Source organism: Salmo trutta, chromosome 15 (genome assembly GCF_901001165.1).
Source record: "Salmo trutta chromosome 15, fSalTru1.1, whole genome shotgun sequence".
Lineage (NCBI taxonomy): Eukaryota > Metazoa > Chordata > Actinopteri > Salmoniformes > Salmonidae > Salmo > Salmo trutta.
Window position 1 is genome coordinate 15,629,468 of NC_042971.1, and position 18,682 is coordinate 15,648,149.

At 43.3% G+C, this 18,682-nt stretch overlaps 1 protein-coding gene across 3 annotated transcripts in view; it reads right to left on the reverse strand.

Annotated features, from left to right (window-relative positions):
- LOC115148545 (prolyl 4-hydroxylase subunit alpha-2) overlaps positions 1-18,682 on the reverse strand; it is a 40,104-nt gene that overhangs the window by 2,799 nt on the left and 18,623 nt on the right. The window contains exons 3-15 of one of the 3 annotated variants that reach the window (XM_029690517.1): positions 13,886-13,982; positions 13,535-13,686; positions 10,447-10,584; positions 9,493-9,732; positions 8,263-8,462; positions 7,781-7,957; positions 7,513-7,583; positions 7,293-7,392; positions 7,017-7,070; positions 5,913-5,966; positions 5,786-5,851; positions 4,638-4,706; positions 4,260-4,356 (exon numbers count right to left, since the gene is read on the reverse strand). In XM_029690517.1, coding sequence (XP_029546377.1) covers positions 4,260-4,356; positions 4,638-4,706; positions 5,786-5,851; positions 5,913-5,966; positions 7,017-7,070; positions 7,293-7,392; positions 7,513-7,583; positions 7,781-7,957; positions 8,263-8,462; positions 9,493-9,732; positions 10,447-10,584; positions 13,535-13,686; positions 13,886-13,982 — 1,515 coding nt within the window. The remainder of the gene's footprint in view (positions 1-4,259; positions 4,357-4,637; positions 4,707-5,785; positions 5,852-5,912; positions 5,967-7,016; positions 7,071-7,292; positions 7,393-7,512; positions 7,584-7,780; positions 7,958-8,262; positions 8,463-9,492; positions 9,733-10,446; positions 10,585-13,534; positions 13,687-13,885; positions 13,983-18,682) is intronic. The other 2 variants (XM_029690516.1, XM_029690515.1) reach the window with 2 other exon arrangements.

Genomic DNA, 18,682 nt, shown 5'->3' on the forward strand with positions numbered 1-18,682 from the left:
CCTCTACCTTACCTGACACCCTAGACCCACTTCAATTTGCATACCGCCCCAATAGATCCACAGACGATGCAATCACCATCATGCAGTGCGATGGAACACTGGTCACACTGCCCTTTCCCATCCTGACAAGAGGAATACCTATGTAAGAACGCTGTTCAATTGAATACAGCTCAGCCTTCAACACCATAATACCCGCCAAGCTCCTCCTTAAGCTTGGGGCCCTGGGTCTGAACCCCGCCATGTGCAACTGGGTCCTGGACTTCCTGACAGGCCACCCCAAGGTGGTGATGGTAGGAAACAACACCTCCACTATGCTGATCCTAAACACAGGGGCCTCACAAGGGTGCGTGCTCAGCCCCGCCCTGTACTCCCTGTTCACCCATGACTGCGTGGCCATGCACGCCTCCAACTCAATCATCAAGTTTGCAGATGACACAAAAGTTGTAGGCCTGATTACCAATGACGAGAGCCCACGGGTAGGTGAGGCCTCTGCCGGAGTTGTGCCATGAAAACAACCATTCGCTCAATGTCAACAAAACGAAGGAGCTGATCGTGGACTTCAGGAGACAGCAGAGGGAGCACGCCCCCATCGACATTGATGGGGCCGTAGTGGAGAAGGTAAAAAGCTTCAAGTTCCTCGGCGTACACATTACTGACAATCTAAAATGGTCAACCCACACAGACAGTGTGCTGAAGAAGGTGCAACAGTGCCTCTTCAACCTCAGGAGGGTGAAGAAATTTGACTTGGCCCCTCACAAACCTTTACAGATGCACCATTGAGACCAGTCTGCCCAACGAATTACCGGGGGCACACTGCCTGCCCTCCAGGACACCTACAGCACCTGATGTCACAGGAAGGCCAAAAAAATCATCAAGGATATCAACCTCCCGAGCCACGGCCTGTTCACCCAGCTATCATCCAGAAGGCAAGGTCAGTACAGGTGCATCAACAGCTTCTATCTCAAGGCCATCAGACTGTTGAATAGCCATCACTTGCCGGCCTCCATCCAGTACCCTGCCTTGAACTCAGTCACTGTCATTAGCCGGCTACCACCCGGTTACTCAAATCTGCACCTTAGAGGCTGCTACCCTATGTACATAGGCATGGAATCACTGGTCACTTTGATAACGGAACACTGGTCACTTAAATAATATTTACATAAAAAGTAAAGTATTTACAGCGGAAAGTATTCAGGCCCCTTGACTTTTTCCACATTTTGTTACGTTATAGCCTTATTCTAAAATGTATTAAATAATTTTTCCCCCTCATCAATCTACACACAATGACAAAGCGAAAACAGGCTTTTAAAATGTTAGCAAATGTATTCAGACCCTTTGCTATGAGACTCGAAATTGAGCTCAGGTGCATCATGTTTCCATTCATCATTCTTGAGATGTTTCTACAACTTGATTGGAGAACACCTGTGGTATATTCAGTTGATTGGACATGATTTAGAAAGGCACACACCTGTCTATATAAGGTCCAACAGTTGACAGAGCATGTCAGAGCAAAAACCAAGCCATGAGATCGAAGGAATTGTCCGTAGAGCTCTGAGACAGGATTGTGTCGAGGCACAGATCTGGGGGAGGGTACCAAAAAATGTCTGCAGCATTGAAGGTCCACAAGAACACAGTGGCCTCCATCATTCTTAAATGGAAGAAGTTTGGACTCACCAAGACTCTTCCTAGAGATGGCCGCCCAGCTAAACTGAGCAATCGGGGGAGAAGGGCCTTGGTCAGGGAGGTGACCAAGAAACCGATGGTGGAGATGGTAGAACATTCCAGAAGGACAACCATCTCTGCAGCACTCCACCAATAAAGGCCTGATTGTTTGAGTGCTGCAGAGATAGTTGTCCTTCTGGAAGGTTCTCCCATCTTCACAGAGGAACTCAGGAGCTCTGTTAGAGTGACCATCGGGGTCTTGGTCCCATCCCTGACCAAGGCCCTTCTCCCCTAATTGGCCGGGTGGGTCTGAATTCTTATGTAAATGTAATAGAACTTTTAGATTTTTTTAACATTTGAAAACATTTCTAAAAACCTGTTTTTGCTTTGTCATTCAGCGGTAATGTGTGTAGATTGATGAGAAAAAAACAACAATTGAATACATTTTAGAATAAGGCTGTAACGTAACAAAATGTGGAACAAGTCAAGGGGTCTGAATACTTTCCAAAGGCACTGTAGATGAAGTCTCTCTAGATGAAAAGTCCCCCCCCCCCCGATCTTAATGGAGGCTGCTGTTCTGTCTTACCCAGCTAATTGTATATCATCCATGTCCTTGTTCAGCCACGACTTGGTGCCAAGAGCGTGCAAAGCTGTCATCAAGGCAAAGGGTGGCTACTTTTAAGAATTTCAAATATAACATATATTTTGATTTGTTTAACACTTTTTTGGTTACTACACAATTCCATATGTGTTATTTCATAGTGTTGATGTCTTCAGTATTATTCTACAATGTAGAAAATAGTAAAAATAAAGAAAAACCCTTGAGTGAGTAGGTGTGTCCAAACTTTTGACTTGTACTGTAAATGTGTATGCGACCAATAACATTTGATGTATTGTCCGGCTGAAAGGTGAGTTCATCTCCCAGTGTCTGGTGGAAAGCAGACAGACCCAGGTTTTCCTCTAGGATTTTGCCTGTGCTTAGTTCTATTCCGTTTCATTTTTATCCTGAAAAACTCCCCAGTCTTTATCGATTTCAAGCATACCAATATCATGATGCAGCCATCCCTATGCTTGAAAATACGGTACTCAGTAATGTGTTTTATTGGATTTGCCCTGAACATAACACTTTGTATTCAGGACAAAAAGGTTAATTGCTTTGCCACATTTTTTTTACAGACTCCATGCAACTTATTATGTGACTTGTTAAGCAAATGTATTTAGGCTTGCCATAACAAAGGAGTTGAATACTTATTGACTCAAGATATTTCAGCTTTTCATTTTTAATTAACTTAAAAAAAACATAATTCCACTGACATTATGGGGCATTGTGTATAGGACAGTGACAAAAAATCTGAATTTAAAAAAGTCAAGGGTTGTGATTAATTTCTGAAGGCACTGTAAGTGTATGTGCAGGCAAACTTTCAAAAAACAAACACTGCGGGTCGTTCCATGTCATTTCCACAAGCCATGACACCCACCATCTCAGATTGTTAGAAACAGATAAGATAAGCATTCCTTCAACATTATTTTGTTGAAATATAATTTGATCTTTGAGAATTTAAGCTAACTGATTGTACCCAAATTGGCCATTTTATTTGATAGGATTCATATATTATTCAATAAATATAGTACCCAACCTCCGATTTGGACCAAACTTCTTCATACCAATGAGTAAGACATGAGGAATCCAAAAATGGTTGCTAAGAGAAGGTCAACATCTATTTCATGGAGAACTGTCTTGACTTGTAGGACCACACAATTTACAGTATTTTTATCATGAGCAATTCGTTTTCTACCCAAAGGTGCAAAGAAAATGTTGTGATCCATTTAATAAATACAAGTGACCAGCAAAATTGGTAAAAAGGTGTGATAGTATAGCAGCAACAGCACCATTTAGTGGTCAAAACCTGGTACTTTCACAAAGTTTAACTGGAAATAAGGCAAGTGACTTCAATGACTAATTTATCTGAACGGGGGAAATAACCGTCACCAGATTCACAGGGAATACATTACATAGTATGAATAAACAATACTCCAAGATGCAGCTCCATACTACTTTTCAAACACAGAGAACTGATACTGAACACTGGTTGTTGGGGTGGGATTGGTGTGAGGTGTGGGTGTGGCTTTCGTCAATTTTTTTGGATTCCTCATGGCTTTCTCATTGCTTGGAAGAATGTAGGTCCAAATCAAATGTAAGGTACTATATCTATTGAATAGTATATGAATCATATACATTTAAAAATTGCCAATTTGGGTGCAATCAATTGTCTTAATTTCTCAAAGACTGAATTATATTTTGACATAATAATGTTTCAGGAATGCAAATCCTACCAGTTTCTAACTACAGAAACGATTTCAGAACAATCTGAGATGGTGGGTGTCGAAATCTTCTTTCTTGTGCTTTTTGATGTGGAACGACCCTGCGGTAACATTCCTATGAAGGTTTGATTGCAGCCTATGTGACAGATACATACAAGGAGCACTGACTAGGAAGTAGTCAAAGAAACACATCAAATGACTGACACCAATTCATTGATTGATATTGAGATTAGAGGCTGCTTGCGAGTTTGGATTAAACTCTCCATCCAACTCACCCCATTTACATCCTACTAACACAGGACAGGCAGCGTGTCTAGTCCTGTAGTCTCCCTCTCCACTCCTAAAGAGGTTGTACCAGAAAACTGCAGTTCCCTGTGGACACACATAGATGAGACATACCCTGTTCAGTACAGGTAAGTCACCACTCCATCGACATGATGGCCCCCTATAAGATAGCGTGTGCCCTCTCAACCCAGGGTTCCATATATTTGATGAAAAGGGCCAGGAGTTTTCCCTGACCATGTGACCTGACCAGGAAAATCTAGAGCCAAGAGTTTTTCATGACCAGGTCACATGGTCAGGAAAAGCTCCTGGCCCTATAGTGATGAGGGCTGTACGTGTCTAAGAGTAGGTAAATGGTTTCTCTCGCTCACCTTTTTGGGATAGATAGCTGCTCCAAAGTCTGGGAACACAGTTGCTCCTCCCGCTTCAACATCACTCATCTGTCAGGGAAAACACAACCCTGTCAGCTGGCTTTACGTATATACAGTAACTGCACTTCTGAATTTACTATACTGTAAGAAATGTGTACTGCTTTTAAAAGGATGATACAAGTTACAGGTAGGCTAGTGGTAAGAGAGGCGAGCCAGCAACCGGAATGTTGCCAGTTATAATCCCAGGTCTGACGGTATCAAATCCTAGATGATATTGCTTGTTGTTGTGCCCTTGAGCAAGGCACTTAACCAGCCACAACAACTGCTCCCCTGGTGCCCAGTGTGGCAGCCCCCTGCTCCAACCTGTACATGTATACTGGTGTCTTTCAGAGGGGTTGGGATAAAGCAAAGTGACATTTCTATTGGACCATGTGACCAATGGACGAATAAAGTGATCTTAATTTAAAAAAATAACATGTAGCAATGTAAAGACTACTGACGATCTAAATAAAAAAAAGAACATGTAGCAATGTAAAGACTACTGACGATCTAAATAAAAAAAGAACATGTAGCAATGTAAAGACTACTGACGATCTAAATAAGTGTCTTGAAAGTCTTGAAACTATGACAAATTGTTTAATGACACTAAACATAATGTTTATTACACACCAGTATAATATTATACAGCAACACCAAGTCCATAACAGCCAGTCATTCAACCAGACAGAAGTTCAGCAGAACACTGAGTGGTCCAAAAGCGCTGTAGTTTTGCAAAGCGTGGCATTCTTCTTCTATTTACACACTCACATCATGCATACAGTATTAGCATGGACCAAGAAACAAGATAGCATGTTGTGGGGTGGGGGGGGTACAACATGCCGCAATATGCACTGAAATTGACTGACAGAGAAATATCCTGTTTTTGATCACCTTTCTTCCGACAACCATCTACTAGGTTAGTGATGGTATGAGTATGCGGTAACACCGATGGTCAAATGGTTGAGAAACATGGAAATGTCAATCAATTGAAGTCCAGTATTCAAATAGAGTTCATGGATCTGCCAAAAACAACAATTATGCAAAATGGAGACCCAAAAAAGAAGAGTCAAAATCTAAAATCAGTAACTGCTACTGCTACGCATACTTACGTAATTTAAAAAAGTAGCCACACGATTTCCAGTGCCTAATGTTTTGAAAGCATCAGGTTCATCTTTCTATGAAGATAAAATTTGAGAGTAAAACACAAGTTGAATATACACAGAGACATGTACTTACGTAGTTCAGGAAGGTAGCAAGTCTATTTCCATCGACCATGATGTCCTGAGGACGCTGCAACAAATGTTTATAACTTTTAACCCAGACTGAAATGAATAACTAGGATCCCGCCACTAGGGCACTAAATAAATCATCTATAACTAAATTGATTATTAACTGTTTGACTTAACGTAGTTATTGAAAAATCCGTGAGGCCTAACCAATTTCACAAAATATGAGCTACTACTGAATATTTAGTATATTGAATATAATATAGAATAATGTAGATGATTAGATTAACTATTTGACTATATGGATATATTTTCATGAAGTTAATTGATACTTTGTGCACCTCCCATAGGCACTGTCTACAAATGGGTGGTGGCCCCGGGAATCTTGCGTTGCACAGTACTTCACTATAAAACCTTAAACTGTGCCCGAATTTAAAAATGCAATCTTCATCCTGCTGTGATTTTTGCCAGAAACGTAAAATAAAACAACATCTGACCGTGCATGGAACGTGTTTTAAAAGAATTCCATAGCTCAATCACCACATATCAAAAGGTGCATGGACAAACTTGAATATGTCTGAAAATGTGATGATTTTCTAATTACAATTGTATATTATTACTAGAGACTCTCCTCCTTATAGGAATATGCACTTGGGAGTTATGGACATGGTTGAACTGTGACTCAACCCATCATCTAGGACCGCGTCCAAGAGCCCTGGTCAAAAGTAGTGCACTATATAGGGAATATGGTGCCATTGGAGATAATACCTAGGTCTCGTTTGGCAATCTGCCATATAGGAATTCAGGGCCTCTCTTAGATTACACACTATTCTAGCAGTGGACGATCAACGAGATGGAGAACCCCAACAAAACTTTATAGGTCTACATTTGTCTTAGACAATGTCTTGCATGTTGACTGCTAACACCGTCAACAGCGCAGCGGTAAATGTGTGTGCTACGGAAGTCTTTTTTTTTTTTTAAATCGCAGGTCAACATCCACATGTGAAAACATACTTCTCCATAGAACCCAGCAGGATAAACCATTGCATGCCTGTGGCATCCCTTTTCAGATGCAACAGAGAGCAATTTTAGGCCGTCTAGAGGTTACCCTTACCCTGGAGAAATCAAAATGTGGCTCGTATTGTCCTCCGACCCCATAGTTAGCAATCTGTTCAGAGAAAAGAGAAGACGCTGAATTATTTAAAAACATCTGAAGCTTAAGACTAGTCACACAAAACCAAGTGTCTGTTAAGATTGTCAGTAATGTTTCAAAGAGTGAACAGGGATATTCTAGCAGTGAGCCAGCAGAAAATAGTATCCAGTGTTAAGTAATATGCATGTCTTAACAGGTAGAATGCGTGTACAGTCCTATATAGTATGTGGTGTGTACCTGGAGTAACTCGGCAGTCTGCGTTGTCAGGCCTGTGATGTCCTCTATCCTCTGGTTGACACGCTCAATAACAGGGTCCTCCTCCCCCTCCAGCCAGGCACTGAAGGACAACAGATCCACTGACTCGACACAACAACAACACTCACTCACCCAGACATGAAGCATAGTTAAACATGAACCACAGAGGGCGCCAAAACCCCACTTATGCATAATGACTCACCTTTTTGATACCCTGTAATTTGCCGTGGTCAGAACGCCTGTTTTGGGGTCTCGAACAGTAGCTCTCGCAAGCTATACAAAGTAGGAATACATATTGACATACAGGACTTGTAACATCTAATTTTCCTTGGACGTTCACCACCTTATGATACAATGTTTTAATACTACCACGGAGACACACAGTATAGTGTTATATCTAAAAACATAGATCATCTGTGAGGTAATAGTGGTCCCTCTGGTCCTGTTTGCTGCTCCTCTGCTCCTCTCACCCTGGGCTTGGCCAGCTCCTTAATCTTCTCAATTTCTGAGTCTGAAAGGGCGTTGAGGTAGCGGACGATGTGTGGGCTGTCCCACTCGTCCTCCTCCTTCATGGGCTGGAGCAGCAGGCGAGGGTTCCTGTTCCCGTCATGGTAGCGGCAGTACAGCCGGCTGCGCCTCTCACTGGTCTGGATGGGGTGGGATGGGTCGAGGGTGTGGGAGTTAGACCGGAATTCACAGCTCCTCTCCGAAACCCTGTCAAATTACCTCACCTCTCTAAAAGTTCCCTCACAATAACTAAGTGTCTCTTTCAGACATCACCCTTTTGACACCATCTCATTTAGCTCCCCGTCTGCTTCTGCTCTCTTGTCAACTCCATGTCACTCCTCGTCACACCATGACAACGAGTGACAAGGAGTTGACATGATATCACATACATGCTCCTTACTTTTAAAAACCCCTTATCTGTACGTTATAAGTCAGTCGGTCTCACCATTTTGACTCCCTCTCCTCTACACAGGCCCTCGTAAATCTCCCTCTCAGGTAGGTAGTCCTTGGGTCTCTTGTATGTCCCCAGCTGGATGGGCTCCTCTGTGGCCGGCTCCTGGACCTCTTGGTTCAGCTCCTTCAGCTGCTTGGACAGCAGCTTCTCAAAGTAACGCAGGTTCCCTCCTGCCCTCTGGTGGCTGGAGTCTGTAAGGACACCATGGGTAATGCAGTTCAGCAGATTAACAGGACACGGGGAATGTGAGGGGATTGTGTGACGGCATGGCACAATTCAACAACATTTAACTCTCGTCAATGGTTTGAGTGAAAAGGAACTGTCTCTCTGTGTGATGCTACTTCAACCATACAAAATGAATCTGTTTTGAGTATCAAGGGAAATAGGCCTAAACACTAACATTGAATGTCTGAAATAAGATGCCCACTTGTGGTGTTTGGAGTCAGTTATTTCAAAATTGCCAGTACATGTTATGAGATGAGAGACATGATAAAGGATTTAATTCAGTATAGCAAAAAGGCATTCAGTTACTTTAGTTAGATCAAGTTGTCTTTTCAGTTTGAATTACAGGAACCTCTACAACAAAAATGTTATACCAACTCCCTAGTACGGTATTTCCCTTTGTTTACTTCAAAGGCTTTGAAGAGTTAAAAGTAGCACTTTTCCTGCCACAATCACACTGGGGATTGGGGGTCACAGACAGCTGTAAAAAAAGATACCCAAACTAGAGACAACTACCCAACAATATGTTCCTCTAGCTAACTACAGCAGCTCATTTTATTATTTTAAATCTGATTCTTTACTTGGTAAATATGCTAGTAGATCTTACTAGTTGTTGACCTTGGGTTCGGTTCATTAAACTTCACATTTAAGCAAAGTAACCAGAACTCCACAATTGCAGCCTTTAACAGACAACAACATTCCTGATACAGTTCAAATTAGTAAACCATGAGCACTCAGAGTTACACCCTGTAACTCTGGACATATAGGAAAGGTTTTGAGAGGGTGATTATGTCAGGAATGTGCGAAAATATGACAGTATGTGAGGGAGAGTGAGCGCGTGAATGAGAATGTGTGAGGGAGAGTGAGAGTAGAAGAGATTGAGAAAGTAAGAATGTGTGTGAGAGATGGTATGAGAGAGTAAGACGTCTCTCCTGTTGTCAAACACCCCTAAAAATAAGCTCCTGGATATGAAACAGCGGTATGTCGTGTGTGTCCTACCGATGGCCACTAGGCGGCGTGTCAGCTCGATGGCGCGGGGCAGGTCTCCCATCTGGTAGACGGAGTAGCTGAGATAGTCCAGGACATCGGCCTTGGACACCACGTGCTCCTCCCCTGCATCCATCTGCCTGAGGGCCTGCTGCATCCACAGCACCGCGTGGTAGTAGTCTGCCTCGTTGTACGCCGTCTTCCCCATGTCGTAACAGTCATCCACTGTCAGGATGGCGTTGTGGTGCATACCTGCAGGTATGGTATAGTATAGTATAGTATAATGCACCCTTTTGGCAATACAGCACCATTCTGCTCTGTTTGAGGTTTCCCAGTAGCATGATAATAACATCCATTAATAAGACAGCTGTTTATGAGTAGTTTAGCAACTGTTTATGAGGTTACTCCATAAGAGTGCTCCATAAATCCACAATGGTGTTATGATACTGTAGTGTACGTTGCTATAGCAGCGGTAAGAGGGTCATATCAAAACATTTTGCTTTTGCAACCTTTTTCTGACAGACCTCCCAGACTTGGTAGGGTGTGCAATACTAGGATAGGATGCACATTTGTCATAAAAGATATACATAGTGAATGTGTGGCCACAGCATTTGCTCCCGGTATCAAGACTGTTCTGTTTGAGCTTGCATTTCTGGAGAGGGTAAACATCTGGCTGGACGAAAGAGCAACCGTTCTCTGCAGTCTGGTAGGCTGAGGGCAGGCTGAGAAATGCTCAGCTCACACACAGTCTACATCCCAAATGGCACCCTATTCCCTGCATAGTGCACTACTTTTGATCAGAGCTCTGATCAAAAGTAGTGCACTGTGTAGGGAATAGGGAGCTATTTGGGATGCGACCCACTGTGATAACACATCTGGCGGCTTCTGGAATCTTCCATGGCAGGGTTTCAGTGACTGTTCACACACAAAGAGTAGGGGTGAGTCAAGGAGATGATAGAGCCTCACCAGGCAGTTTGCCCTTGGAGAAACTCTCTGAATCCAGTTTGTACGTGTCCTGGAGACGCATCAGTGCCTTGGCAGCACCTTTCTCATCCTCCTCGTCAGGGAAGTACTGCCTGTGTACAGTCATGTTGGAGATGAACCCTGAGGAGGGAACACAGTGATAAGGACACAGAGTGAAGCAGTGAAAAGGTTGCGTCCCAAATACCACACAACTCACTACTTTTGACAGGGCTTTGATAGGGACTTTGGTCAAAAGTAGTGTACTATATAGGGAATAGGGTACCATGTGCGATGCAAACAATGAGTCGAAGGACTCACAGCACAGAACATCTGCATTGGAGTTGCCTGGTGTGCACTGCTATGATGTGTGATAATGTAGTGTGTGAGGTCAAGACAACTAGAGAATGTTTATTAAATTTTTTTATTTCACCTTTATTTAACCAGGTAGGCCAGTTGAGAACAAGTTCTCATTTACAACTGCGACCTGGCCAAGATAAAACAAAGCAGTGCGACAAAAACAACAACAGAGTTACACATAAACAAACGTACAGTCAATAACACAATAGAAAAATCGATGTACAGTGTGTGCAGATGTAGTAAGGTTAGGGAGGTAAGGCAATAAATAGGCCATAGTGGCAAAACAATTACAAGTTAGCATTAACACTGGAGTGATAGATGTGCAGATGATGATGTGCAAGTAGAGATACTGGGGTGCAAAAGAGCAACAAAAAAAAAATAACAGTATGGGGATGAGGTAGTTGGGTGTGCTATTTACAGATGGGCTACAGCTGCTACAGATGCTCTGCTACAGATGCTCTGACAGCTGATGCTTAAAGTTAGTGAGGGAGATATAAGTCTCCAGCTTCAGTGATTTTTGCAATTCATTCCAGTCAATGGCAGCAGAGAACTGGAAGGAAAGGCTGCCAAAGTAGGTGTTGGCTTTGGGGATGACCAGCGAGATATACCTGCTGGAGCGCGTGCTACGGATGGGTGTTGCTATGGTGACCAGTGAGCTGAGATAAGGTGGGGCTTTACCTAGCAAAGACTTATAGATGACCTGGAGCCAGTGGGTTTGGCGACAAATATGTAGCGAGGGCCAGCCAACGAGAGCATACAGGTCGCAGTGGTGGGTAGTATATGGGGCTTTGGTGACAAAACGGATGGCCTGTGATAGACTACATCCAATTTGCTGAGTAGAGTGTTGGAGGCTATTTTGTAAATGACATCGCCGAAGTCAAGGATCGGTAGGATAGTCAGTTTTAAGAGGGTATGTTTGGCAGCATGAGTGAAGGAGGTTTTGTTGCGGAATATGAAGCCGATTCTAGATTTAAATTTTGGATTGACGCTTAATGTGAGTCTGAAAGGAGAGTTTACAGTCTAACCAGACACCTAGGTATTTGTAGTTGTCCACATATTCTAAGTCAGAACCGTCCAGAGTAGTGATGCTAGGCGGGTGGGCAGGTGCGGGCAGCAATCGATTGAAGAGCATGCATTTAGTTTAACTTGTATTAAAGAGCAGTTGGAGGCCACGGAAGGAGAGTTGTATGGCATCGTTTGGAGGTAAGCTCGTTTGGAGGTTTGTTAACACAGTGTCCAAGGAAGGGCCAGATGTATACAGAATGGTGTCGTCTGCGTAGAAGTGGATCAGAGAATCACCAGCAGCAAGAGCGACATCATTGATATATACAGAGAAAAGAGTCGAGAATTGAACCTTGTGAGGTCCGGACAACAGGCCCTCCGATTTGACACACTGAACTCTATCTGTGAAGTAGTTGGTGAACCAGGCGAGGCAGTCATTTGAGAAACCAAGGCTATTGAGTCTGCTGATAAGAATGCAGTGATTGACAGAGTCGAAAGCCTTGGCCAGGTCGATGAAAACGGCTGCACAGTACTGTCTTTTATCTATGGCGGTTATGATATCGTTTAGGACCTTGAGCGTGGCTGAGATGCACCCACGACCAGCTCGGAAACCAGATTGCATAGCGGAGAAGGTACGGTGGGATTCGAAATGATCGGTGATCGGTTTGTTCACTTGGCTTTAGAAGACTTTAGAAAGGCAGGGCAGGATGGATATAGGTCTGTAACAGTTTGGGTCTAGAGTGTCTCCCCCTTTGAAGAGGGGGATGACCACGGAAGCTTTCCAATATTTAGGGATCTCAGACGATTCGAAAGAGAGATTGAACAGGCTAGTAATAGGGGTTGCAACAATTTCGGCTGATAAAATTTGAAAAAGAGGGTCCAGATTGTCTAGCCCAGCTGATTTGTAGGGGTCTAAATTTTCCAGCTCTTTCAGAACATCAGCTATCTGGATTTGGGTGAAGGAGAAGCGGGGGGGCTTGGGCAAGTTGCTGCGGGGGGTGCAGAGCTGCAGGCCGGGGTAGGGGAGCCATGTGGAAAGCATGGCCAGACGTAGAAAAATGCTTATTGAAATTCTCAATTATCGTAGATTTATCGGTGGTGACAGTGTTTCCTAGCCTCAGTGCAGTGGGCAGCTGGGAGAAGGTGCTCTTATTCTCCATGGACTTTACGGTGTCCCAAAACTCTTTGGAATTAGTAAACTGTGATGCTCTCCAGGGACACACAGGGGAGACTAGCTGATAGAATTAAGCAATAAGGAACGATGGTGTGTGGTATATGGCCAATATACCACGGCTCAGGGCTGTTCTTATGCACAACACAACATGGAGGGCCTGGATACAGCCCTTAGCCGTGGTATATTGGCCATATACAATTCTAAATACATTTGATATACCACAAACTCTGAGGTGCATATTGCTATTATAAACTGGTTACTAACTTAATTAGAACAGTAAAAATAAATGTTTTGTCATACCAGTGGTATGCGGTCTCATACACTGCAGACGTGGCAAAATGTAAACAGAGGAAAGATGCAGCTGCACATGAAAGACGGCAGCCTGTGTTCTCTCTCAGCTCCACTCTACTCACCCTAACTCTACTCTGCAGATGTTGGGGTGGAGCATGATGGATCAGAATTGGCCTCACACCTTCTTTTCCACAAGCCTCCTCACACCCACACACAGAGGAGCTCTATAGAAGCTGTAACCTCTCCCTCCCGCCGACCGTATCTTACCATCTGAGGGGTCCTGCAGCACAAGGCTCTCCAGCTCGGACCACTCGGTGTTGAGTCTCTTCATCAGCTTGTAGGCGTTGACGGGGTGGGCCAGGTAGACCTCTGGGTCTGAGGTGGAGGCACGTGTCAGCACGTCCAGCTTGTTGGCCCAGCTACAACACAGCACAGGGAAGAAAACAGTCAGGTTCAGTACAGTACACAATGAGCTCCAATCGTGCTACAATCTGATTATTGATAATTAATCAAATGGGCTTATTCGGTCTAGTCTTATTTTGACAAATTAACATAATTGAAAACATGGCTATCAAAGTCGCCTTTATTAGCACTATGGTTATAGAGTGTAGTGTTCACCTTTTCACAGCAGCAAGTTTGGACTCCTCTGCTTGAATATATTCTTTCAAGGACTGAACCAACTCCTTCTCTGTGTATATCAGGTCTGTCATTTGACCTAATGGAAAGTGGAAAGAAAAAAGGGCCATGTTGAATATGAAACTGGAGATGAATCATTAAATATACTGAAGCTTTTGTGTTCTGTGTTATAGACTACTGCACATATGTAATAAATGTGTTCGGCAACCAGATCAAGTATTTTCCCATGATCATCATTTCCTGAGGGAAAGTGGGGGACCTAGAATACGCTTTGGTTTAATTGTCAGGAAAATAAAGTTTCCTCACACAGGCTTCAGAAAGTGAAAGGTTTCCACCTGTAGCATTCTCTGCTGTGATTGTATAGAATGTGTCCAACCAAACACCACTCTAAATACCCATGGTTCTTGGGGTAAGGGGGTTGGAATGCTGCTGTTTGCAGAAAACAATTCCATAGCAACACTAGACAGTTAAAAGTGAACTAAATTCTGTTGCCAGAAGGAAAGCGAAACAGCTTCACGCAATATTTATATCTTAGGGTAATGGCAGCCAAAGTAAGTATATAAATTACACAGATTACTTGAACTGACATTATGCAGGCTAATGGTGCCACTTTCTGTGAAATTATGCTCACCATGTTATTTTAGAAATTGGACTCAAAAAGAACTGCTGCTACTTGCTTATCCTGTAAACTATCCTAAGCCTTGTCTATAGCAGGTGTTTCCTTCATTTGATAGCTATGCTGGACAGATGTGAGGAGAGTTCAGAAACTTAGCTAATTGTTTTCCAGATACTTTTTAGAAGCCTGTTGAACACTGGAGGTTTGGCGAGAGAAAGAACGTCAGTCAACCGTAAGACAAAGAGGCACCGTAAGCTGGTGGTGTAAAGCTCTCTCTTCTCAATAGCATACTGTACACAGCAAATACAGCGCCATCAACATGCTTGGAAAAGCAGGAATCCTGAATTCTAAAAGAGATGATTTTATGACAGGAATTAGGGCATGCAGAAACTAAGGTTGACTGGTGTCATGTCAGACATACAAGGGTAATGGTATAGGCCTACTTATAGATGTGTAATGGTAAAGGGTACCTACAGAGGCGTAATGGTATAGCCATACAGCATGTGAGGATAAAATACCATTCAAAAGTTTGGGGTCACTTAGAAATGTCGTTGTTTTTGAAAGAAAAGCGCATTTTTGTCCATTAAAGTAACATCACATTGATCAGAAATACAGTGTAGACATTGTTAACTTCTCTAGGGTAGGGGACAGTATTTTGACGTCCGGATGAAAGGCGTCCCCGTAGAAAACTGCCTGCTACTCAGGCTCAGAAGGTAGGATATAGATTTGAATAGAAAACACTCTGAAGTTTCTAAAACTGTTTGAATGATGTCTGTGAGTATAACAGAACTCATATGGCAGGCAAAAACCTGAGAAAAAATCCAACCAGGAAGTGTGGAAATCTGAGGTTTGTAGTTTTTCAAGTGATTGCCTATACAGTATACAGTGACTTAGGGTTCATTTTGCACTTCCTAAGGCTTCCACTAGATGTCAACAGTCTTTAGAACATTGTTTCATGCTTCTACTGGGAATAGGGGGAGAATAAGAGCTCCTGGAAGTAGATGAGTGAGAAAATGACATAAATTATGGACTTTATCGAACAAAACAAACATTTATTGTGGAACTGGGATTCCTGGGAGTGCATTCTGATGAAGATCATCAAAGGTAAGTGAATATTTATAATGTCATTTTTGTCATTTCTGTTGACTCCAAAATGGCGGGTATCTGTATGGCTTGTTTTGATATCTGAGCGCTGTACTCAGATTATTGCAAAATTTGCTTTCGCCGTAAAGCTTTTTTGAAATCTGACACAGCGGTTGCATTAAGGAGCAGTGTATCTATAATTCTTTGAATAACTGTTGAATATTTTATCAACGTTTATGATGAGTATTTCTGTAAATTGATGTGCTCATTCACCAGAAGTTTTGGGAGGCAAAACATTTCTGAACATTACACGCCAATGTAAAATGGGGTTTTTGGATATAAATATGAACTTTATCGAGCAAAACATACATGTATTGTGTAACATGAAGTCCTATGAGTGCCATCTGATGAAGATCATCAAAGGTTAGTGATTAAGTTTAGCTGTATTTCTGGTTTTTGTGACGCCTCTCCTTGCTTGGAAAATGGCTGTGTGGTTTTTCTTGTCTCGGCGCTGTCCTAACATAATCTAATGTTATGCTATCGCCGTAAAGCCTTTTGGAAATCAGACAATGTGGTTGGATCAACGAGAAGATTATCTTTAAAATGGGATATAATAGTTGTATGTTGGAGAAATTTGAATTATGAGATTTTTGTTGATTTGAATTTGCCGCCCTGCTATTTCACTGGCTGTTGAATAGTGCACGCTAGCGTCCCACATACCCCAGAGAGGTTAATGTTGTAAATGACTATTGTAGCTGGAAACGGCTGATTATTAATGGAATATCTACATACACGTACAGAGGCCCATTATCAGCAACCATCACTCCTGTGTTCCAATCGCACGTTGTGTTAGCTAATCCAAGTTTATCATTTTAAAAGGCTAATTGATCATTAGAAAACCCTTTTGCAATTATGTTAGCACAGCTGAAAACTGTTGTACTGATTAAAGAAGCAATAAAACTGGCCTTCTTTAGACTAGTTGAGTGTCTGGAGTATCAGCATTTGTGGGTTCTATTACAGGCTCAAAATGGCCAGAAACAAAAGCACTTTCTTCTGACACTCATCAGTCTATTCTTGTTCTGAGAAATGAAGGCTATTCCATGCGAGAAATTGCCAAGAAATTGAAGATCTCGTTCAACGCTGTGTACTACTCCCTTCACAGAACAGCACAAACTGGCTCTAACCAGAATAGAGAGAGGAGTGGGAGGCCCCGGTGCACAACTGAGCAAAATGACAAGTACATTATAGTGTGTAGTTTGAGAAACAGACGCCTCACAAGTCCTCAACTGGCAGCTTCATTAAATAGTACCCGCAAAACACCAGTCTCAACGTCAACAGTGAAAAGGAGACTCCGGGATGCTGGCCTTCTAGGCAGAGTTGCAAAGAAAAAGTAGTATCTCAGACTGGCCAATAAAAAGAAAAGATTAAGATGGACAAAAAAACACAGACACTGGACAGAGGAAGATTGGAAAAAAGTGTTAAGGCCAGACAAATCTAAGTTTGAGGTGTTTGGATCACAAAAAAACAGAAAAAATTAAAAGATGCTGGAGGAGTGCTTGACGCCATCTGTCAAGCATGGTGGAGGCAATGTGATGGTCTGGGGGTGCTTTAGTGGTGGTGTTAAAGTGGGAGATTTGTACAGGGTAAAAGGGATCATGAAGAAGGAAGGCTGTCACTCCATTTTGCAACGCCATGCCATACCCTGTGGGTGGCGCATAATTGGAGCCAATTTCCTCCTACAACAGGACAATGACCCAAAGCACAGCTCAAAACTATGCAATAACTATTTAGGGAAGAAGCAGTCAGCTGGTATTTTGTCTATAATGGAGTGGCCAGCACAGTCACCGGATCTAAACCCTATTGAGCTGTTGTGGGAGCAGTTTGCCAATCAAGCCAATCCGACGCAGACTCGGTCTCAACCTTTAAGTCTTTATTGAAGACTCATCTCTTCAGTAGGTCCTATGATTGAGTGTAGTCTGGCCCAGGAGTGTGAAGGTGAATGGAAAGGCACTGGAGCAACGAACCGCCCTTGCTGTCTCTGCCTGGCCGGTTCCCCTCTCTCCACTGGGATTCTCTGCCTCTAACCCTATTACAGGGGCTGAGTCACTGGCCTACTGGTGCTCTTCCATGCCGTCCCTAGGAGGGGTGCGTCACTTGAGTGGGTTGAGTCACTGATGTGGTCTTCCTGTCTGGGTTGGCGCCCCCCCTTGGGTTGTGCCGTGGCAGAGATCTTTGTGGGCTATACTCGGCCTTGTCTCAGGATGGGAAGTTGGTGGTTGAAGGTATCCCTCAAGTGGTGTGGGGGCTGTGCTTTGGCAAAGTGGGTGGGGTTATATCCTGCCTGTGACGTGGGGTTATACCCCTCCTGTCTCAGCCTCCAGTATTTATGCTGCAGTAGTTTATTTGTCGGGGGGCTAGGGTTAGTCTGTTATATCTGGAGTATTTCTCCTGTCTTATCCGGTGTCCTGTGTGAATTTAAGTATGCTCTCTCTAATTCCCTCTTTCAGAGGACCTGAGCCCTAGGACCATGCCTCAGGGCTACCTGGCATAATGACTCCTTGCTGTTCCCATACCACCTGGCCGTGCTGCTGCTCCAGTTTCAACTGTTCTGCCTGCGGCTATGGAACCCTGACCTGTTCACCGGACACGCTACCTGTCCCAGACCTGCTGTTTTCAACTCTCTAGAGACAGCAGGAGTGGTAGAGATACTCTCAATGATCGGCTATGAAAAGCCAACAGACATTTACTCCTGAGGTGCTGACCTGTTGCACCCTCGACAACTACTGTGATTATTATTATTTGACCATGCTGGTCATTTATGAACATTTGAACATCTTGGCCATGTTCTATTATAATCTCCAGCCGGCACAGCCAGAAGAGGACTGGCCACCCCTCATAGCCTGGTTCCTCTCTAGGTTTTGGCCTTTCTAGGGAGTTTTTCCTAGCCACCGTGCTTCTACACCTGCATTGCTTGCTGTTTGGGGGTTTAGGCTGGGTTTCTGTACAGCACTTTGAGATATCAGCTGATGTAAGAAGGGCTATATAAATACATTTGATTTGAATTGTGGGAGGGGCTTCAG